Genomic DNA, 24475 nt, shown 5'->3' on the forward strand with positions numbered 1-24475 from the left:
CCAGAGATTCTTTCTCTGACAAACTCTACCAGCGCTCTTGAAATGAGCCCAATTGTCCACCTCTGGAGGCAGTCAGAGGTTGTTTATCCCTGTAACAAAGAGCCTGGCTAGACATTGCAAAAGATACATGGGTGCAGAGTATTATTTCTAGAGGTTATATAATTCCCTTTTCCCTACCACCTCCATCAGGTTGCAAAATTCCCAATGTTCCACCCAGTCAGAGGAAAGCAGCAGCTTTAAAAATACAAAAGCTCTTAGAAAAGAGAGCCATCCAAGAGGCCCCAGCAGACCAGATAGGATTTAGAACTTACTCAAGTTTCTTTTTTGTGCCAAAGAAAACAGGGGACTGGAGACAAATTTTGGATCTCAGCAGTCTGAACAAATCTGTTCAGTACACCAAGTTCAGAATGGTCATGGTTCAGTCCATTCTGCCCTTTTTGGGCAAGGATAATTGGATGTGTTTGATAGTATGCATCCTGAAGGTCTAATAAAACTTAACAGACAATCCATAAGGTATTTACACTTCCAGCTGGGAGCCAGTCATTGCTGTTTCAGAGCATTGACCTTGGGCCTCACCACATCCCCAGGGTGTTCACCAAATGCATGGCAGCAGTAGCAGGTCACTTGAGGCTGCAAGGCTTCTGAGTGTTTCTGTAGACGACTGGCTCATTACTCCATAAGCCAAGCATCTACTGATAAGACCTGAAACCAGGTACTCCAGACTTGCTCCCATCTAGGGATAACCATAAATTGCAACAAATCTCAGTTAAAACCATCTCAGAGATTTGGAGTTCATAGGAGCCATTTTCAACACAGCTGTGACAGCTTCTCTTCCTCTGTCAGATAGTTCAGGCCATCAGATTCCAGGTCAGGAAAGTAATTCACAGCTCTGCAATGTCAGCCCGAATAATCCTACAGACCTAGGGATCAATGGCTGTAGCTATAGTTCTTGATCCACTGGCAAGATTTCATATGAAGATTCTTCAGTGGATGCTAATGAATCAGTGGTCCATTCTCCTTCAACACATGTCCGCCCAGGTAAGAGTTACCCAAGTGTGCAAAAAATTCCTTTGGTGGTGGATTCACTCACATCAAGTTCTGCAAGGCCATCCCTTCATTCTTCCTCAACCCTAAGGCCATAATGACCAGGGACACACAACAGATTAGGTGGGGGGGTAATTTCTGGGAGATGCACTCCAAGGCACATGGTCCCCTGAAGTGTCAACTTGCATATCAATGTCCTGGAAATGAGAGCAGTAGTCTTAGCACTGCAGCCAATCCAAGAGTCTCTCCCTTCTGGGATAATTGCGATTCAAACAGTCAATATGTTCATGGTTTGGCACAGCAGCAAATAAGGAGGAACCATATCTTACCCCTTATGTTGAGAAGCTCGGAGTTTGGCACTGGGTGATCTCATTCAACCGATTTCTGATAGGAACGCACATTCTGGGGAAATCCAACATGATAGCTGACAAACTGAGCAGGTCCATACTACTACCTTACGAGTGGACTCTTAACAGGAATGTGGCGGAAATTATTTTTTGCCAGAGAGGCCAGCCATGCTGCGATCTATTTGCTTCTCCTCTAAACAGCAAGTGCAGACGGTTCTTTGCTCTAATCCCCCATCCAGGGCGGTCAGTGAGGGACATTCTTCTACATGATTGGCCCCCAGTCTACTTTACGCTTATCCCCCAATTCCCTTAATCCCCAAATTTCTGCAGAAAGCATCCGTGTTGAAGAGTAGAGTCATCTTCCTTGCTCCTTACTGGCCTAGACAAATTTGGTGCCCCTTCCTTTGACCTCATCTAATCTAGTCTCCATGGAGTCTAGATCCAAATCTGGACCTTCTGTCTCACCTGACAGACATGATCCACCTGGATATCTCAAACCTAAGACTGACCACATGGTTTCTCCATTTCCATTGATAGACAGACAACATACACTGTCCTCCGCTGTTCATCATAAACTTTTGTGCTCCCACAAAGCTTTTAAAAGGAAACTTTACAGAAGTAAATGGAAGGGATTTTGTTTTTGGGCACAGCAGAAACATATTGACCCTCTTACAGCACCTGTTCATAGTGTTGTTGAATTCTTAGCAACAATTTTCAATGAAGGAGCCAGTTCCTCAAATATTAGAGTACAGGTACCTGCTTTATCTAATTTCCACATTTAGATTGAAAACTCCTCCTTGATTTCATCTAAACTTTGTAAAGCCTTTCTGAGAGGTGCTCTTCTTTTGAGAATCCCTTTTAAAAAATCCAACTCTTCCATGGGATTTACATTTGGCATTACAGTCATTAATTTATTTACCTTTCAAACCAGCAGCTGAATGTGACTTGAAATTTCTGACCTGGAAAACTACATTTTTTGTAGTCATCACTTCTGCTACAAGACATTCAGAACTTCAAGCACTGTCTTCTAAACCTCTTTACTTAGTATTTCATAAGGATAGGGTTTTTTTACGAAACAGTCCTTCCTTCCTTTCTTCCTTAGGTGGTGTCAGAATCAAACATCAACCAATTTATTAATTTGCCAGTTTTCTTTCCAAATTTTGCAAACAAAGATAAATTTATGTTAGACTTACTGGACATTCACAGACAATTTTGTTTATACTTACATAGGACAAAACATTTTAGAAAAACAGACTGATTGTTTCTTTTGTGGATTCCAAATTGGGCAAGCCAGTAACAAAGCTAACCTTAGCTAAGTGGCTTAAAATTGTATATCCTTTGCTTATAGCAAATTAGGCCTTTCTTTACCAAAACTTTTGAGGGCCCATTCAACCAGGTCCATGGCTACATCTTCAGTATTTCTTTCCAGGGCATCCATAAATGTTATATGTGCAGCTGCGTCTTAGGCTAACCCCCATAATGTTATTGCACATTACAGATTGGATCTGGTCTTGAGTGGAAGAGCAGTCTTCAGCTAAGCTTTGCTCTGGTATATCCTTCCTTCAAGTCCTCCCGGGATTTCAGTTTGCTGGGAACTCATGTCCCAGTTGTTGAGGAATTAACTTCTTTCTCTGATGTTGTCAATTTTAATTATGTACTCACCATAATGTTCCTTCTGTGTTGTCCATTTTCATTCTTCCTCAACTTCCCTCCCTACCTTTGAACTAATAACTTCTGGAAGAATGAGACCTTATATGGGAACCACTGTTCCTTATGTTGAGCTCTAGATACAGATTCCTATTTATATTTTGCTAATATTTTCCTTTTACGCAATAAGCCAGCAAAAAAGATCTGATGTATGTTAGGGGATAGAGCATTATGGGTAAGGGAGGAGCTCGAGAGTTTGTTAGTGGCCACAAGTTGAAAATAATGTTCTGCTGTGATCCGAGATCCCAGTTGTTGAGGGAGAATGAAAATGAACGACACTGATGGAACATTATGGTGAGTACATAACGTCTTTTTCCTGGCTGTTGATCCTTTAAGTAGGTTCTCTTTCGTATGAATGGCTTATAGTTCTTCTCTGTACTTTCTACTTGAGTCATTCAGATTTGAAATGTATGCAATATAGTTGTGTGACCTTGTGGTTCTGGATGGTGACCTTAATGTAGTGTTGGAACAAGTTTTAGACTTGTGTATTCTGGAGCTGGGTTACTCTCGAAGTACTTGCTAGAGAAGGCAGTCCCTTCAGTATTGTTATCATAATATGTCAGTGGCAGTTTCCCAGACGTATATATCAGATAAACTGTTTAATGGGCTGATAGTATAGATTATATTATTATATTCCACTTGCTTTTAGATGTCTGTGCCATAAAAGGTTCTCACTTCAGTTTTAACTCCGATCACGAACTTTGTTTTACCATGATGGTAAAATCAAGTAGTCTCATGACTAGTGGTCGAACATGTTCCTTTAGAGAACTCTTGAATTTACAGAGTTTGATGACGAGCACAATCTTAGATCTTTCATAGCAGACAAATTCATATGAGATTTGAATTTGTTGATTATGCCCAGTAAATTGAGACACTGCTATGGCAAATTAAGGATGATCAGGTTTGTTTTGTTGCTGAGATTAAGGATTATTGCCTACGCTGAGTATTCCTAGTTTTAGCTTGAATGTGGCACATAATATTGAGAGATAGACCCTGTCTTAAGGGTTACTGACATTTTCAGTCACATTAATTCCAGAAAGGCAATAATCAGTTTTACTTTTAAGGCAATGTCTATATAAACACTGTGCTTCCCTGTGATTAGAGTACACTAATGTAATGTCATATGCTCTTTATTGAACTTGGACAGGGTTCAGCTTTTTCAGTTTGAATTCATTTTTCTTTGCTTTTTTGTCTTATTTTTATGGTAAAGCAATTAACTATTTCAAGTCCATTAGTTTAATGCAACACTAACAAACTTAGTTCCTGTTTAAATTAATAATTTTATTTATAATGAGAAGCTTCTATTTACCATATATTTTAATTTCATTTAGCTAAACAACTTCATTCTTATTTCCCCTATAACATGTTCTCACCTCCATCTCTTCATCTGGCACATGGGGTAGTATGATCTTCTGGCTGTCCTAGTACCACGTATGTCAACAGTCTTTTTCTGACTTCCTGCAGTCTCCTTCATTTTAGGAGCCCCTTTAACTTTATAGTAAAACCTTTATGTTTGTAAATTGCTAAGGCTCGGCAATGAAAAAGTAGATGAACTGGAACAGAGCAACTGTGGGGTTATCTTCCTTAAATCTGGCAGTCATAGACCCCATGTAGCATACAATGGACTTTGATGATCTTGTCTTGTAGCCTTTGAATTCTATACCAGCCATTCCCACCTCACACACTATCTTTTTTGTGGAGTACCATGCTTGACCTAACGGCCTCGCTGTAGGAGTCGCACATTTAGAGCTGAATATGATGCCTTTCTCTCTAAAACAGTGATTAGGGCTATGCTGCTTTATCTTTCCAATGTCACTGTAGTAGAAGCTGTCTGACCTTATTCCCAAATGCAGGTTGCAGGCAGCACAGACAAAACTGGGACGGATTTTGTTTTAAGACCAGTTAGCCATATGTATATCAAAACATGCTGCTAATACAGTCTGAAAAAAAAAAACTCTCAAAAAAGACTGTAAACCCCAGCAAAGACAGGGCAGCTGTAACAGTGGTGTAATAAGTACCACAGATTCTTGTTCCATAAACCAGCTCTACATGTGTCTTTATCCATATTGAAAAGCTCAACAAAAAAAGAGGGTAAAGAAGAAGAAAATGTGTATGCACTCAGTGTGTCCACATTAGAAATATGAGTAAAAGTTGTGGAGAGGATTAGGGCCACTCTTCTTCTCTCTCTTCATGTAGGGCAACAGCATCTTGTAGGTATCTCAGCCTTTATTCATAACTAGGATCCAAGCAGCTACTGATAGATATTCTTATATAATCACTATTCAAACAAGAAAATCCACTGGCAGATTTTCATTCTGAATCCACACGCAAGGTAGTCGGCCCTGAGAAGGGAAGCAGAACTGGTAACACTCATCCATACCACTGCCATGTATGTTATAAAAACAAAGTGCACTCCCTCCCTCCCTCCCAGGTGAGACATGTCCTTTATTTTCTGATAGTAGACTGTTAGCTGCATTGCGATTCAGAAAGAGAGCTCTCTCTTTGAGAAGCCCAAGAAGAAAAGCTGTTTGACATGAATTCTAACTATCTTAATCCCAATAAGTGATGCCATCTAGTTCTGCTTAACCTCTTCAAGGAAGGTACATTTTCCCTCACCCCAACATTCACATCTACATCACACAGGATATTCCCATATACATTCTGTCCTACCTGGCAGACATTTAAAATATCTGTGGTGGAACTGATTCCTAAAATATCAAAGGCTTTTCACTAATGTATATTTGAGAAGGATGTATACACAGAGGGTCACTGGTTCAGTTTTGTGTTCATGTGACCGGGCCATGGAGTCCTGCACTGTGGCTACAGTTTGAATCTCCAGTTACTTCAAAACAGAGGTGTTCTTTTTATGCTAAAGACTGCCTGTTAGATGGGGAGTAATTGATGCCCAGCAGATCAGTTTTTCCATATATATTATTTTTATATTATGAAATATCTGATGAGCTTGCTAAGAATTTAGAAAAGTAAGATTTATTTTATTTTCTCCAAGTTGGCAAGACAAATCGGCTCATCCAAAAAGAATTTGTAGGACATGCTTCGTTGGGCAGTCACCAAAAAATCTCTTTGGTGGATGGTGTTTGCTAAAATCTTGATGTATACACCAGATAGATGATGGAACAGAAGACACCCCTGCCTGTTGTCTCTAGCTCAAAGGTCTGAGACCTCTCTGCACATGCACCTGCACTCTAGCTCTGTTCTATGTGTCTGTCTGATGTGTTAGCATGCCTATAAAAAACAATGAAATCTCCAAAGAGCCTGAAACAGGCTCAATTCACCATGTCAAAGACCTTTTCTTGCATTTAGGGTAGCATTACTAAAAGCTCTGAGTCCATAGAATAAGCAATGTTTTCTGGTGTGCCCACCTACCTACACTTATAAATCCATACTGGTAAAGGACACCCAACTTGGAAACATAAGGCCAGATGATTGGCTGTGACAGAAGTGAAAATCTTAGTCATTGTTAAGGAGACAAGTCCAGAAGTGCAATGTAGTGTTAACATCTTTCCCATGTTTAGGGATGTAAATCACCAGTGACTTTTTCCGCTGTTTAGGGCATAACCACCCATTGCACCTCCCTTTTAGATGTATAGGAGAGGTGTAAATTCTATATTTAGCTGATTGGAGGCCATCTAACCTTCTGCTTTACCTCCTCCTCTCACATTTCAAAAAAAAAATCAGGCTTGTTAAACAAGCAATTGTCTTCTTTCTAATGCTATATTGTATGCTGCGCTAGTATCCTGTAGTATCTAGCCCAAAGGGATCTTATCCATACAAATTTGGTTTTCTGGCTAAGGTTGTTCTGGTGTTAGTTTTAAGTCTGTTTGATAAGATGTTCCTCTTCTTTAAAGTGCTAAAGCCTTTGAGCCTAGAGATGTGAAAACATTTCTTGATGTTCATAACGTTAGGCTATGGTCTGTAGGCAGTGTCTTTTTGTGTTCTTGAAGGTGACCTTAAGAACCACTTTCATGCTGTCCCACTGGAGCACCATCTCAGACTAACACATTTTGGTTCTAAAAACCTCTGAAGCATTATATTTCAACCGGTATGTAAACCCTGCTTTCCTATCAGATTTGGAGTGTGAAGTGAATAAGGATGCAACTCCTCACTCATGACTGGATAACTTAATTAAACCTGTTTGATTGCAGTTTGTCTTAGAAATTCATTGTTGACACTGTTTGTCTTGCATAGTTGACAATGTATCCTGTTTTTTTGCAGTGCATACTTTTATCTGTGGTTGTCTGACCATGAAGTTTGAATGTATAAGTAATATGGCATGGGAAGTGACATCACCCACATAGAGGTACAAGGGGTCTTGCCCCCATGCAAAACAGCTTTTTACTGTGTCTTATGTCTGGACTAGGCTACAGCTGGCTGTGTTTGTCAGGTTGTAACTTTGTCTGACTGTAACCTGTCAACTCATAGTGTAACCCTTAAGCAATCAGTATCTTTACAGGGAAAACTTATTTGACAGGCAGTAGGATGGGAGAAGGTTACCCTGCATTTTTTGCTTATAAATTGCAAGGGTGTTGTCTGAATAGTTTGTGTAATTAGTGGTTAATCAAGCTGACAGATGTGTGTGTTCCAATGAGGTTAGCATTTTGCCTGTCCTAAGGTAGACTTTGTGTGAGGTTATGCAGGTGTACAAAGCTGTGAATGAAGTAGATAATTGTGCTTCTGGTTCTCATTCTGTTGACTTGCACTACTGATGTTTTGTTATATGGCTTGCTATTCAGATTATTTCAAGTCTGTGGCATGCTAACAGCATTTTTATGTTCTTACAGGTTAAGAAGGCATTCTTTGCCTTGGTAGCGAATGGTGTTAGAGCAGCTCCTTTGTGGGAGACTAAAAAACAGAGTTTTGTGGGTAAGTTTAAATTTTACATTTCCATTGTCCCCACTTGATCAGGTTAGGGAACGTCTCTGTAATCTTTTCAAATCACTCAACTTTTTCTGTAGATCCTAGGGAGGAGGATGTTTTTTATAGTTCTGTATATGTTTTGCAGCAGTAAAAATGTATTTAGTTACACAAAATATAGTTTACAGTAACATTTGCTAAAGAATTAATTAATGCCTGGATGCATTCATTGCGATCTTAAAAAAGGAAATGGGCAGTAGCAGAGTTATGCAAATGAAAGATATTCTGTCACCCCCACCCCCACCCCCATTCTTTCCCTCTATTCTTTGGTCAGAGAGTGATGTAGACTTTGTGTTTATTTCTGATCCTCTCTGCTGACCTTGTTCACAGTTATCCGTTAAGCAACTAGTTTTCTTACTAATTTCCTGGCTTGTTAGTTTCAGCTGCATTTTCGTTTACCTGAGATGTTAATATTAATTTCTCATCATCACACACTGATCTGGTTAATTCAAAAACTGTTATTCTGTCATTGGGTATTTTTAGTTGGAGAGCAAGTTCTTGGCTTTATATCAGTGTGCCACGAGTCCATAGACTATTGCTTTAACTTCTGTATGACAGAAAATAAGGAAAAGTGTGTGTGTGTGTGTGTGTGTGTGTGTGTGTGTGTGTGTGTGTGTGTGTGTGTGTGTGTGCATGCATGTGCACGTTTACCCAGAGAAAGTTGTAGTATAATAACTGTTTATTCTATTTAGTCTTTCAATTTCTTTTATCTCCTAGCTGAATTACATTTCCTCATCAATAAATGTACTTAATGTGCCATATGTCTGTGACGTGCATTCTTGAATTTCACCAGTGTTTACTGCTTTCTGGTAGACTTAGCCCATACTTGCTTGCAGACTTGCCCACTGGAACTGAGCCAAGGAGCTGAAGTACTTACTGCTCAGAGTTGTAGTTTGTCAGGATCAGCTACTGTGTTGGACCTGAAGTTTTTGTTACACACAGGACTCAGGGGTAGCAACAAAGTTAGACAGTGTTGGAAGATGACACCACTGAAACTGACATACGAGCTGTCTTCTAGCCCAGTTGTCTACTCTGCATGAGAACCTAGGGATTTTTACAATATAGGGAGAAAGGGCTGAGAATATTTGATAGTCTGTCTTTGTAGGGCATGCTGATAGGTAGTTTGTCACAGTGCCCAATGTGAGGCTCAAGTCATCTGGTAATTGTCAGCTCCAGTACTTGAAAATGATGTGGGTGTTGTGGAGAGCGCAACTTCTGAAACATGAACTACACAAATAGCATAGAGGCGTTGGAATGTTAGCATTATGCTATTTTTTGAAAATTTCATGGCACACTTAAGTGCTTTGTGTCATTCTTATACACTGAACGAAGCAAAGGAACAAACCAGTAAACCAAAAGAGAAGAACCACACTGCAGACACAGAAAAATAATTTTGTTAGCGCTTTCGTTTACTCAAAATAGGCAAACTTCATCAGACAAATTTCACAAAGCATAATGAATCCTTAAATAGACAAGGCTTAAGTGACATCACCATAAATAATCAATTAAAGACACACTCACATTAAAAGAGCAATGTACCAAAAAAAGAATATATATATATATATATATATATATATATATATATATAATATAAATGCACTAAACAGTGACTACATAAGTATACACTTACATATACACAACATATATAAATATAAACCAGAATAAAAAAGCATCATCTCATTAATGCTTTCATTTTTAAAATACTTCCAATAGAAACAGAATCATTCAGGCCAGGAAAAACAAGAGCTTTTTGTTAACAATTCTAGTATTGTTAATGAATTTAGGGTTGCCAGTGTGTTTAATCCTACATTACACCCTTCCATATTACTATTTGAAAAGGTTTGTGTTAATGACATTAGGGCCACATTCAACAACAAGATCCCACACAAATTTCAGAATTTTAATTTATCTATTAACGAGAAAGATGCCCTTAAAGTTTTGAGTTTTGCTGATATTCCACTTATTAAACCGGATAAAGGGGGAGGGTTGATTTTTATGAACAAGGATACATATGTAGAGAAAATGAAAACCCTTCTTATGAATGAGGCCTATGTCAAGGTTTCAAGAAATGAGTTAAATGGGAAATATCAATAGCTTTAAGGCTTTATCAATGACCTTTTTATTAACGGATGTTTATTAGTTACCTTACTTCCCCTGTGATTTTTGGGCTGCCTAAAATCCATAAAGATCTGAGGGGAACCCCTTTTCGTCCCATTGTTGATGGTAGGCAATCCATTACATATGGGTGTGCAAAGTTTGTTGATAGTAAATTAAAACTGGCAGTAATGGATGAATCTCAGATTTGTAGGTATTCATGGGCCTTTTTGGAGAATATTAATAATTTCCCTTTCTCTGAAGAGAGAAATTTCCTCACGATCAATGTCCGTGATTTATACACAGTGATACCACAGGACATCGGTTGTAATTGGATGAGGGAATTTTTGTTGGAGAAACGGATTGATGGGTCGAATATTGATTTGATTATTTATTTACTAGATTTAGTGCTTAAGAATAATTATTTCATGTTTGATAAAGAATTTTATCTACAAAGAATGGGTGTGGCCATGGATTCACCCTGTGGGGGCACTTTTGCCAACACAGTTATGGCCTTTTGGGAAAAACACTTTTTGTTTAAGAATGTAGTTTTCCAGCATAAAGCGGCCTGGTATACCCGTTTTCTGGACGATATTTTCATCATTTGGAAAGAGGATCAATTTTCAGCTAATTCATTTATCCAAGATATTACACATTATACTAATTTCTTGAAATTCACTTGGGAATTTCAGACTGATGATATTTCATATTTGGATGTTAAATTGATTAAAGATGTTCCCAATAGAAGATTAATTTCAAAAATATTCAGGAAACCGACATATTCTAACGTCTTTCTTCATTACTCCAGCTGCCACCCCCAATTCCAGAAAAGGGCGGCGGTTAAAGGTCAACTTGTTCGGGCAGCTAGAATGGTTACCTTGGAGAATGATTTTTTGGATGAATGTAATTTCTTGAAGGAGATGTTTACCAAACATGGGCACCCTAGTATGTTGTTAGACAAATTAATTTGTGAGGTTCACCATAAAAGGTTGAATGGTCTTTTTTACCCCCCCCTTTTGAAGAAAGGTGTAATTGTTGGTTCGCCTGTTCTTGTATTAGACCCTGGTGATTTAAATATAGAACCTGTTGAAAATATACTACAAGATGATATGGTTGGGAATCTTGGTCCAATAATAGTACCAATTAGTTCGGACCATTTGGATCCAAGCAATGAGAAATTGAGCTTTATTACCACAATTTCCTTAGATGCCCCATTGGTAAGATCTATTCTTATCAAAAATTGGTGTTTTTTAACTGAGGAAAACATTATTCAAAAATGTGTGGGTGTTTCACCTAGAGTGGTTTTTAGGAAAGGTAGGAACATCAAATGTTTGTTGGAGAACCAGACCCCTAATCTACATTTACCACATAATGGCATGTTTAAATGTGAATCTTGCAGGTGGTGTAAATATATTAATGTTAGGAATTCCTTTAGAATATCTGGAAGGAAATACAACATTAAGGGTAAATTTAATTGCAACTCAAATGGGGGTTGTTTATTTAAGCACCTGCACTTTATGTGATGTTTTTTATGTTGGGAAAACCGAGAGACCTCTTAAGAATAGGATTTATGAACATCTGTATGCCATTGAAAAACTGAACCTAAAAAATGCTTTAGCGAGGCACATTAAACACCATCCTGAACATAGGTTTGTTTTTCTTGTTATTGATAAAGTGTATGAAAATGATAGGGTGGGCCCGTATTCTTAAAATTGGATGAGAAGGAACTAATGTGGCAACTTAAATTAAATGCTCTTGTTTTTCCTGGCCTTAATGATTCTGTTTCTATTTTAAGTATTTTAAAAATGAAAGCATTAATGAGATAATGCTTTTTTATTTTGGTTTATATTTATATTTATATATGTTGTGTATATGTAAGTGTATACTTATGTAGTCACTGTTTGATATTGTCCTTATGCAGGATTTTATAGTTTAGTGCATTTATATTCTATATATATATATATATATATATATATATATTTTTTTTTTTTTTGGTACATTGCTCTTTTAATGTGAGTGTGTCTTTAATTGATTATTTATGGTGATGTCAATTAAGCCTTGTCTATTTAAGAATTCATTATGCTTTGTGAAATTTGTCTGATGAAGTTTGCCTATTTTGAGTAAACGAAAGCGCTAACAAAACTATTTTTCTGTGTCTGCAGTGTGGTTCTTCTCTTTTGGTTCATTCTTATACATAGCTGAGGTTTTTCGGCAAAATGTGCAGCTAAAATTAATTCAAATTTAAATTTGCAAACTATGTCAAGTACTTGTGTTTTATATAAATTCTGAAAAATGAAAATATATTATATTAGGTACACATGTAAGTATTGCAGATGAGCAAAAAGAGAAAGCTGACGATTCATTCTGGTCTGAAAGTGCAATAGTAATTGAGAAACCGGATATTAGTTAGATTATATGGGTCACATTAATTGACGGGTTCAGCAATGTTTTCTGTTAACCAGGTAGGTGGTACAATCTTTTAGACAGCTGTTAGATGGCCCATTTGGTATAGTAATACAATTATGAAATTGCATTCTGAAATATTAATGTTACGACCTTAAAACAGAAGTTGACAAAAAGGCAGCATTTTCCACATATTTCTGTATAGATTTAAGCTTTGTTAGGATTTTGTAGCAAAGTACATATACCCGTTATGCATTTTTTCTGTCTAGCTTTGTACAAATATTTGTACAATTAGATTTAGTCCTAATTTCTGTCAGTAGTTTATTTCAGCTAACTGGTGCTGCTGTTGAAAATATATATATATATTTTTTTGTTTAAGGACAGACCACGAATAGACGTTTTTAGAGTTAATGCCTCCTGTGCTTGTGACCTAAGCAAATAACAGAACATTTTGGTTTCTAATTTATTGGCTGGAGGAGGAGAATAATTTAAATAAAGATGTTTGAAAATAAGAGACTTAGTAGTATGATGTCTTCGACCTCTACTGTTAGCTATTTTGCTTTCTCAGGAAAAAGTCAGTAGTTTTACTTTTGGCTTGATAAGAAAGCAAAGCAACAAATTAATGTGACCCATAATGTTTGTATCATGTGCTGAATTCAGAGCTATAGGAAGAGAATTAATTATTACAATAGGCCTTAAATATTAGTAGAATGGCTGTTTTCTAGCTGTTACTTAGCTGACCTAATTCATTATCTGCATTTTGTAACCTAAAGTTTTTATGTTCATATATTTGGGAGTTGGGATGATTCAGTGGAGTTTTGTTGAATTCTAGAGGCATCATATTTCTGCTTTGTCATAAATAACATGGAAGTAGTCTAATTGATGTTATCTCTTTGTGAACAGTTTAGAGTCTGTTGGAAATTGTTCTTGAATGTCTCCTTATAATTTTGTCAGGTTTGGATATCAGGAAATTGTCAGCTTACAGAATTTCCTGTAGCTGTGAAAGAGCAAGGATCTGGTCATTGGTAAACTAAAAACTGATTTGTATTGGACACGTGTATCTTCCCCTGCACCTGCAAGAAGACTGAAAGATAGCAATCTTGAGTAAGAATAAGCAGTCTGAAGAACAGTTCAAGAGCTGCTATTGGATTAGCTTCCCTAACTGTATATTACACCTGTATGTCTGAGATGTGGGGACTGGATGTTACTTGAAAGGTGAGGTCTTGGGAGGTTATTATGACACCCACTGAGAGACTTCTAAATAAACCATTATGTTTCATAATTAGTAGTGAATAGTCTTGCAGCTTTGAGCATCTTTCTGTTGTCTACAAACATCATTCCTGTGAGTAAACTATTTTTATGTTAGTAAAAATAATTGTAATACTCTAAATATCATGTAACATATCATAATCTTTCCCTAAACTGGACTGCTATCTCCTCTAAATTTAGTAATTGGACAGAGGATTATATTGTGGTGGAGGTTAGGGAAGAGGGCTGTTGGATGAGGGTATATAATGGCATATTTAAAAAACAGAGGAGTCTCACTGTCAAGGAGAATGGGATTAAACATATGTGCAAATGGTTTGGTTATTTTGGTCTTTGCCTTTTAAGGATGGCAGTTTTTAGTTGGGAATTCTTTATGTAGTTCATGTACTTAAGCTTGATATTTGTGAATAAACTTAACTTTTTAAGTTTTTTTCTCAGAATGAAAAAGGTGGGTATCAGTTGTCTAGATTTCAGTGTTATGCTATAAGGGGCTTAAAGATGAAACATGAGTTGGATCTTCTACTATTCAAATAATATGATCTTTGATGGTCTTAGTCAAGGTTTGGTTTAGAATTTTACTACTTATTGGAATTGTTAGCAAGATGTCTTCCAGCAGCATTGATTGCTTTCCAGAATTATTTGGGGTGCCCCTTCAGTAGCTTTTGTATATATGCAAGGTATATAGTTTTGGCTGAATTTGTGACTTGCCCACACTTTGTATGTTAGAGCTGATAGAACTGTCTTTTTCTCCCTTGTAACAACCAAGCCTGATTTGTCTTTAAAGTGAGCTTTTAAGTTCACAGGTAAGCCATGGACATTGTTACTTTTCAGGCTTCTTGCAGGTGAAGAATCTATCATGTGTATAAGTAAGCAGTTTAAAGAATACTTGAATAGTTTTTTGTTGGATTAGTTTCCTTAAGGCTGGAGTCCCCATTCATATTAAATTCCATGAACACAGCTATCTATTTGCTTTCAGGAAGAGGTATGCTTATGGCAAGTACAGCTCTGCCTTGGATTATTTGAAAGACCATACTTAGGGCACTAGGACCATGGTAACTTAAAATATTAGGTACTAGTACCATACCTCTCAACTGTACAGATTTTTTTTGCCTCATATTTTTAGTCAATTTTTCATAAAATTGTGGTTTTCTGTCAAATTAGTGGCAGCCCATTAAAGACTGAAGTTAGAAAATAATGACAGACATTTGAGTTTCAGACCTCATACTCTTCAGAAAATCCATGCTAATGCAAAGCTTGTCATTCTATCAGCTTCTAAGTTTGTTAGACCAATATTTAAAATTGTCTATTTGGGGCGTTTGTCTCGCATTTTATGGCTTTGTCCAGATTTCTTGTTCCAAGAGGTTGAGAGGTATGGGTACTACACTTGGACTGTGACATACCTGAGCAATATTTTTGATGATGTCAAGTGAAATAGAAGCAGCAGTAAGAATGTTAGATGTCATTGGGTTAGTAATCATTTACTGTAGCTCATGTAGGGCTAGAATTCTATCTAGTTGCCTCTTGTTGAGCCCCAACCAGCTGAGGGTAAAGTCATTCATTAGAATGATTTATTAACAGTTCATGCATATTTCATCAAGCAGTTTGAATAATTTACGAAGAATAGCAGGGGGACTATGTACTAGTTAGATGAATACTTTTTGTATGTTGCTTTATTTTTTACTAATATTACCTTCTTGATTGCCTTTTACATGAAACAGTGAACCATCTCGATGGTGTGGTTAAGCATGTTGTCTGCAAAGAAGGGGTACTTTTAGTGCATAAATTGTGAAAAATAAATAAATAATGTGCTTTCTTTAAGCTATCTCTGTGTAATTGTGAGGATGTCTGGCTTTTCCTGCAAATTCGAGTGAGAAATACTATGGTTTGAATTTTAAAATCTACACCTCTGCCATCAGTTAATGTGTCAGTGAGAGACAAAGGATATGTTTTGTTGTTGCACTATTGTACTGAGTAATAATGCAGTGATGGATTTGGCTTTAAAGAGTGTATGACAGTGAATACTGCTGCAGTGGTCTTTGACCATTACCAGCCTCACTGACATGGGCTTTGAGCAACTGTCGAGCAGAGTTATAACCATTGGTTCCCAGGGGATTCACCTACCTCACTCTCTCAGTCCAGTTCTTAACATTGATGTCTCATAACAGTAACTGCACCTTAGCTAAAAATATTACATTCACAATTGCACAAATGCATACAAAGACGTGCGCACAAATGCACACACAATATTTCCATGAAAGGCTAAGTCCATTCAGTCCTGCAGTGTTTGACTGCTATAAAGAAACATCATGCTGTCAGTCAGCTTAGTATATGCACAAAGGTTACAAATTGTTGTGCACTCTTAAACATTTTATAAAATTATTTTATTATAGAAATATCTCTGAATTAACTCACCCTCTCTCTGTTTAGTAGAAAACTGGATGCCAACAAAATAAATTGACCAGCTTATGTAGTTACTCTTGGATACATTTATAAACAGCCAGTCACAAGTGTTTGAGAAAGAATAATGTAGTCCTTTAGTTCTAGAAATTAGGCGATACACTTAGAAAATTAAGTATATTGACGTATGTATTATTTCATGTAAAATGTAAGGTTTTTGAACAGATAGATGTCATAAAGAAAACACTGTCTAGGAGTTAGTTTGTCTGCCATTGCCAGTAACTGAAAACATCTGTACTGTATATATCTAACTTTTATAACCATTTAACATTTGTAGATGACAAACTGGCAGAAAATCGACACGAGTTATGTGACCCTCAAACACAGTCTTATCTCACTTCTTATCAGTAGTTCATGTAAAAGTTTTCTGCTCCCAACCTTTATAAAATTCTACACTTTAAAATAAAAGGAAAAGACTGATTTGAATAGTTGCATTCTGAACTTAAAAGAAAGTGCCTTAGTACATGAGTAATATCCAGAGTGGTGTCTGAGAGATATTAATGTAATGTAGTCCCTTTAAGCACATCCTATTTTTTCATTAGGTAAAGACGTTGTGACCCCTTTACTTTCTTTTTGGCTACAATTGCAAATCTAAATAACTTTCCTCAAAGTAAAGTTGTTTAAATAATCAAAAAGTTGTCACCCAAATAAGGTAGCATAATTTTTCTAAGAAAGTAGCTGTGCATTTGTGTGTATGCTTCAGAAATAGTCATATTCATGGTTCTGATACATTTTGACAGGAAAAAGTTGCAAAGCTTCTCTCATTTCACAGTTTTTTGCTGTGCAGTTAACAAAAAAAAAAAAAAAAAAAAAAAAACAGTTATAAGTTTTCTGCATCTTTCCACATTCTACAACAGTGCTGTATTTTCACAAAAAATAGTGTAGGTTTTCTGCATCTCTTTTCAGTGAATGTTTATAAATGATATTAGTATTTAGTAGAAAAAACTTCTAAGGTAGAAGTATATAAATGAGAAAAGAGGCACATCTTCTCTTTCTATCTGTGTTTTAAAGTGGTTTTGCATTTCTGTTGTTTTAATGTATGCTATACCAAAACAGTTGCTACCTTACTCTCTAAACCAAGCAACTCCTATCTACCACATACCTCATTCTCCCTCTCCTGTATGGCGCCCTTCTCCTTACTAATCTGTAGTCTACCCTAAAATCAAAACCATCTTCCTGCTACAATAAAATCTCTAAGTTCGCCACCAGATCCATATCCTTCTCTCACCACTGTGGCTCTCTCCACTCCCTAAATTGGTTAGAGCTCCCTAACTATCTGACATACATTCAACTTACAACTAACACATAAGCTCGTTTTCAAACCCTCCAACTATCCCTCCCTCTCCTCCACCCTAAAAATGCATCAGCCTCATAGAGTGCTCTGGTCCAACAATCAAAATCTCCTCGAAATCTACAAGACCACACGTACTCCAGGACAACAATTATCTTTCTCCCTTGCTAGGTTATGGAATGCAATTCCTCCACACATTAGAACTACCCATAACCACCCCACCTTTAAGACCTTGCTGCATTCTTATCTCTCCTCTCACTGGGAATGCTCCTTCTCTCATCCCACCTGATTCTTTCCATCCCACCCATACCACCTTTCACCTTTCTATCTCAAATTCACCCCAAGACCTCCTACTGCCCTTTATGCCTGACTCTTGTAAAATTACCTCATGATCTTGATAATCTCATTACTTCCATCTCACTTGATTTACTTACTTAGTAAGCATTGTTTAGGCCTCAAGCCATAAATGTTTCTATCTTTTCCATTTCTGTTCCATTTTTTAATTGCCCATAGAATATATACTTGAGTTAATGTGCATTTTTCATGTTTGTATGTAAAATGTGGGGTCTATATCACATAGTCGAAGTCTTATAACTTCGAACACGTAATGTTCGAACCATTATGTTCGAAGTTACAAAACTTCGACTGTGGATTAAAAAAAAAACAAAACAACGGAAAACAAAATAAACTGTTTTAAGCAGGTGGACAAGCCCCTGCACCCCCCCCCCCCGCTACTTAAATATACCAACTCCAAGATTGCACCCCATTGAACAAAATGGAAACCTCCGCTTATGGAGATTTCCATTCAAACGCTCAAACTTTTACAAATTCGAACTTATGGTTTCAACCATATGAGGTTCGAACTTGTAAAAGTTCGGCTACGTGATAGGAATCCTACAATGTGTATTACTTGTAATTTTGTTTCATTTTGCTATTGTAAATACTATATTGGAGCTTTTCTCCCCGGGCCTCCATTGAAAGTGTGTTCATCTCGGCCCAATGGACTTACCCGGTTAACAAACTGCAAATAAATAAGATAAATAAATAATACATATATGCACAAAAAAGTACAGGTGGTGTGATAAAATTATTTAGTATAGCTGTACAGTTTGCATGCACACAGATGAATGGAGGCATGCACAACACTAGAGAGACTGTTTTAGGAAACTGTAAGTCGCAGTTTAACTTTTATCAACACTGTGTTAATCATTGTGTAGGAATCTTATGCCTCACATGGATGGAGAGTCTGTGCCAAAGAATGGGAATTCTATCAGAAATACATCTGATGTTCTTCATCTCACATTGCTGCAGTCATAACCTGTGGGTAGTCCGCTGTCCTCGGTCGGCCCGAATACCAAAGTGTTAGGCTGGCGTCGGTCATGGTCGCTCAGATCTGACGTCAGTACGCCGTGGTACTAAAGCGCATGACCGACGTCATATCCTCAGTCTTTCTTGCCGCATGGTCTGAAGCAGAAGCAGCGTTTGCAAGTGCCGTTCGGCGTCCTGAAATTTTCGTATTCTGAGTTTCAGACCGAAAACCAAGTTGGGCTAAGTACCCTGTTGGGGAATATTTTTGTCTTTTCTTGCCTCAGTTAAATCCGGATGTCAGAAAAAGTGAATAATTGTATTTCTTGTGGGGAACAGATACCTCATAGGGATTACCACTCTCTCTGTATTCCTTGCTTGGGACCTGAGCACGACGTAGTCGGGTGTCGCTTTTGTGCTAGGTTTAATAAGCGCACCATTAAACGTAGGTTAGATTGCACTAGGCTTGTCTTCGGTAAGCGGTGTAATTACAATATGCCGTCGGATCCTCTGACGCCCGCTACCGCTAAGAAGCGCAAGGAAAAATTGTTAAAAGTCCAAGCAGGATGAGTCGTCCATTCCGGACGCCGGTTCTTTAGACACTACGGTGGAATCTGTGGATCCAGCCGAGGTTTCGGCTGAGTCTCAGGGGGAGCCTTTAATATTGCAAGATGTGGCCTCTCAGGAGTCGGGTCAGGCTGAGGGGGCCTCTCAGGTTACTGTACTCCCTTCTTTGCATAAGGTGGTTAGGCCTTCCCCTTCTGTCTCTAAGGTACCTTCCAAGGTCAGGCCTGGTTTGTCCTCCTCTGGTGTCAGTCCTAGTTCTGCAGGTTCTGTACCTAAGAAACACATGCTTAAAATGGCAGAAGATTTGATTAGCTTAATCAGAGGTTCTATGCCCCCTCCAGATAAGAGGCCTAGGGTGGAGCCAGAGGTGGAAGGTTTGGAACATTCTTCAGATTACTCACAGTCTTCGGCTGAAGACATTCAGGATTTTCCTCCTTATTCTGATTCAGACGCAGAGGATTCTAGTCCTTCTGCTTCTCCTCCAGAGGATTTTTCTTTTTCAGAAACCCAGCATTCTATGAGGGAGCATTTTAAATGGGAAGGTCAGGATTTCTCAGATTCCCGAAAGAGGCTTAGGGAATTTTTGTTTTTACCACAACATAGGCCCTTGGCTATACCTCCTGTTTTGGATGTTGTTCAGGATGTTTTCTCTGAGGCTTCCCTTAATCCAGACTCTTTGCCTCCTGCACCGGTTAAACCAGATAGGTATTACAGAGTGCCAGAGGCTCATAAATATTTGTATAAGAGCCCAAGGGCTGACCCAGAAACTATTAGCCAGGGACTTAAGGGTGTCAGGGCTTCTGTTGTAAAGAATCCCGTTCCTATGGATAAAGATTCTAGAGCTTTGGATAGGTGGGGTAAAAAAGTGTATACCTCTTCCACACTAGCAATGAGGGCTTTGAATTGCCAGTTTCATATGCTGAAGTACCAGAATTTTCTCCTTACTCAGTTAAAATCTAAGGTAGATGCTTTGGCAGAGGGCATAGAGTGTAAGGAATTACAGGATTTGGTGCATGCCTCTGATCAGGTGTGTAAGCATTCTTTGCAGTGTGGTTTCGATGCTTTACAGGCTTCTTCCAGGGTGGCTGCCACTGGATCAGTTATTCGTAGGCACGCCTGGCTTAAGGATCAGAACTTGTCAGAGCATGTTAAAGCTCGAATTTTGGATGCTCCCCTTCAGTCTGAAGTTTTGTTTGGTACTCCTGTGGAATCAGTCTTGAAGAAAATGGAAGACAAAGCTAAGTCTATGCAGACTGTTAAGGATTTTTTGCAGGTGCAGCCCCCTAAGTTTAGCAGAAATTGGCCTACTAAGGGATGGGCTTACCCTTCTTCTGATTTACAGTCTAGGGGCGGAGCTCAGGGTTCTTTCAGGCCTAGGACGTGGAGTTCCCCTGCACAATCTACAGGTGAGGGCAGGGGCCAGTCCTTTCGTAAGCAGACCCAATGACCTGCATCTTCAGCTGCCAGATCCTTCCTGTCTGGCAGCTCCTCTGGGAGGAAAGTTGGCACTTTTCAGACAAAATTGGTTTTTAGTCACCCAGGACAAATGGGTGTTGGACATTATAGACCGAGGCTACAAGTTTTATTTCCACACATTGCCTCCTTTCAAAGGCATGCCAGACGTTCCTCCTCAGCAAAGGGCGGAGGCTCACACACAGATTTCTTTACTTTTCAAATGGGGGCTATACAGCAGGTCCCTCTGTCAGAAGTGGGCCTAGGATTTTATTCTCGCCTGTTTCTTGTACCAAAGAAAGGAAACACTTGGAGGCCAATTTTGGATTTGTCTATCCTCAACACATACCTGGACATTCCAAAATTCAAAATGTTGACTTTGCAACAACTTCTGCCTCTGTTAGGCAAAGATCACTGGATGGTAACTCTGGATCTCAAAGAGGCTTATCTTCATATTCCTATCAGGCCCAGTTGCAGGAGATTCCTGCATTTTCGGGCTGGGACTTTACATTATCAGTTCTCTGCATTGCCCTTTGGCTTATCTACTGCGCCCAGGGTGTTCACAAAGGTTCTGGCTCCGGTGATAGCCTTCTTAAGGTTAAGAGGAATACAAATTTATCCTTATTTGGACGATTGCCTGATTCTTGCTCAAGGCAAAGACAAGCTACTTCACCATCTACGGTATGTTATGATAGTGTTAAGGTGCCTAGGGTATTCTGTGAACGAAACAAAGTCCAGTGTAGTACCCTCTCAGGAGATGTGCTTTCTGGGTGTGAGACTGAATACAGCCTCTCAGATGGCATTTTTGACCCCGGACAAGCAAAGAAATCTTACGCTTTACTTCCAACAAATGTCTCTAAGGTCCAGGCTGACTGCAAGGACAGTCCTTCAAGCCTTGGGGTTCATGGCATCTTGTATTTTGGTGCTTCCCAATGCCAAACTGCAAATGAGGAAGCTACAATGGTATCTCAAAAGTGTATGGACTCAACACTGCCACGATTTGGACACTGTCATTCAGATAATGCCTTGCATTCAAAAGGAATTTTTGTGGTGGGCTCAGGAATGTCACCTAAACAAGGGACTCTCTGTTACCCGACCAGAGGCGAGTCAGATCTTAACGACAGATGCCTCAGACAAGGCTTGGGGAGCACACCTCAATGGAAAATGGGTTCAAGACACGTGGCCTGCCAGACTTCAACATTTGCATATCAACTTGAAGGAGATGTTAGCGGTCCAATTTGCATTGATGGCTTTCAAGGATCTACTTCACCCAGGACAAGTGTTGATTCAAACAGACAACACAACTGTCATGTGGTACATCAACAAGCAAGGGGGAACCCATTCGTACCCTCTTTGCAGGCAAGCTATGATTTTGTGGGAGACTGCTCTCAGTTTGCACCTCACTCTTCAGGCAAGGTTTCTGCCAGGAGCACAGAACTCCTTAGCGGATGTTTTGAGCAGACAGATGGTGGATCCCCACGAGTGGAAGTTGGATCCTCATGTATTTCGACAGTTGACAGTGATTTGGGGGACTCCAGACATAGATCTGTTCGCTTCTCCACTAAATTTCCAGTTGCCAAAGTTTTGCACCAAGATGTTTCATCCAAAAGCTTGGAAAGTGGATGCTCTATCATTCAGTTGGAACAATCTTCACGTCTATGCCTTTCCTCCTCTGCCTCTCCTTCCCAAGGTGCTCTTGAAGGTCAGACAGGACAAGCCCTCCATGATCCTAATAGCTCCAGATTGGCCACGGCAGCACTGGTACCCGCTACTGAGGAGTTTAGTACGGGAGCCTCCTTGGCCTTTCCCATCAACTCCACACCTTTTGTCCCAGGCAGGCCATCATTTCCTCAATGTCAGGATACAGTCCCTGCATCTGACAGCCTGGCATATTCTGTTCTAAAACCTGGAGGGTCGCAGCTTCCTCAACAAGTTTTGAATGTCATTTTGGAGGCCAGAAGGCCTAGTACAAGGAAAGTTTATGCTGATAAATGGAGGAGATTTTTTATTTGGAGCAAAGCAAAGAGCTTTGATGTTTCAGAGCCTAATTTGAGTGTTTCACTTCAGTATCCTACAGAATTATTAGACAAGGGTTTGTCTTTCTCCTCTATTAAAGTTCATGCTGCAGCCATTTCTGCTCATTATGACTGTGACCCACCATTATTCTCTCATCCTTTGTTTAAGCAATTTCTTAGAGGGGCAAAGAACATAAGACCCCCACGTAGAGCTCCTACTCCTTCCTGGGATCTCAATTTTGTGTTGGAAAAACTCACTTTACCTCCTTTTGAACCTGCAGCTACATCTGAGTTGAAGTTTTTGTCTTGGAAGACTGCTTTTTTGTTGGCCATTACGTCTGCTAGAAGGGTATCTGAATTACAGGCTCTAATGGCAGTTGAACCCTTCCTGATTTTTCATAAGGATAGGGTATCCCTGCGTACTAACCCTTCTTTTATGCCTAAAGTGGTTTTGAATGTGATCTTGAACCAATCTATTCATTTGCCTACATTTTATGCTGATCCCCAAAATAAAGGGGAGAAAATTTTGCACTCTTTGGATATTCACAGGCAGTTGCGTTATTATTTGAGCAGAACTAAGGGGTTCAGACAGTCTCAACAGTTTTGTTTCTTTTGCTTTGGGCTCTCAGGGGGAACCTGTTTCGAAACAAACTATTTCTAAGTGGATTGGACATTGTATTGCCTTTTGCTATTCTCATCATGGTAAAGAAATTCCGGCTGGAATCAGACCTCATTCCACTAGGGCTACTGCCACCTCTACTGCTTTTTTAAGGGGTGTAGCTACTAAAGATATTTTGGAGGCAGCTACTTGGAGTTCTGTGCACACTTTTTCTAAACATTACCATCTCCCTCTTTATTCCAAATCTAGGGCTGGGTTTGCCACTGCAGTTTTACAGGGCATGTTAGCAGCTCCCAATGCTTTATGATTTTGCCAACCTCCCTTTTCCTGTGCTTTGGGATTCTACCCACAGGTTATGACTGCAGCAATGTGAGATGAAGAACATAGTACAGTTTTGTACCTACCATAAATGTAGATGTTAGAAGATCCACATTGCTGCAGTCCAATTTACCCTCCCTCCTTCCCCTCTGTAGTTTGGAGTGGTTGTGTGGTTTGGGTTGTAAATATTGTTTGTGCACGGGTGTTTGGAGGTTTTCTGTTTTTGGTTATGGCCTTTCTTTTTAGGGCCTTCTGACATCTGGGGCAAGAAAGACTGAGGATATGACGTCGGTCATGCGCTTTAGTACCACGGCGTACTGACGTCAGATCTGAGCAACCATGACCGACGCCAGCCTAACACTTTGGTATTCGGGCCGACCGAGGACAGCGGACTACCCACAGGTTATGACTGCAGCAATGTGGATCTTCGAACATCTACATTTATGGTAGGTACAAAACTGTACTTTTCTCCAGCATGACCTGTTTATGGTGCAAACAAGATGTAGGTCTTTTAATCAAGTAGTTCTGAACACTGTATGTTTTGTGGATATGCAAAAGAGTCATCAGAACAGGGTCCAGGGATGCTTTGTATTCCAGGCAAAGATCATCTGTCAGAAGTCTATATGATACTGAGTAAAGAGACAGGATTTTGAGGCAA

At 39.0% G+C, this 24475-nt stretch overlaps 1 protein-coding gene across 1 annotated transcript in view; it reads left to right on the forward strand.

Moving 5' to 3' along the window:
• Positions 1–24475, forward strand: part of PRKAG2 (protein kinase AMP-activated non-catalytic subunit gamma 2) — a 3182689-nt gene that overhangs the window by 2535280 nt on the left and 622934 nt on the right. The window contains 1 exon segment of the mRNA XM_044066896.1: positions 7898–7979. Coding sequence (XP_043922831.1) covers positions 7898–7979 — 82 coding nt within the window.

The sequence above is a fragment of the Protopterus annectens genome, chromosome 3.part1 (genome assembly GCF_019279795.1).
Source record: "Protopterus annectens isolate FY-2018-M chromosome 3.part1, PAN1.0, whole genome shotgun sequence".
NCBI classification, from domain to species: domain Eukaryota; kingdom Metazoa; phylum Chordata; order Ceratodontiformes; family Protopteridae; genus Protopterus; species Protopterus annectens.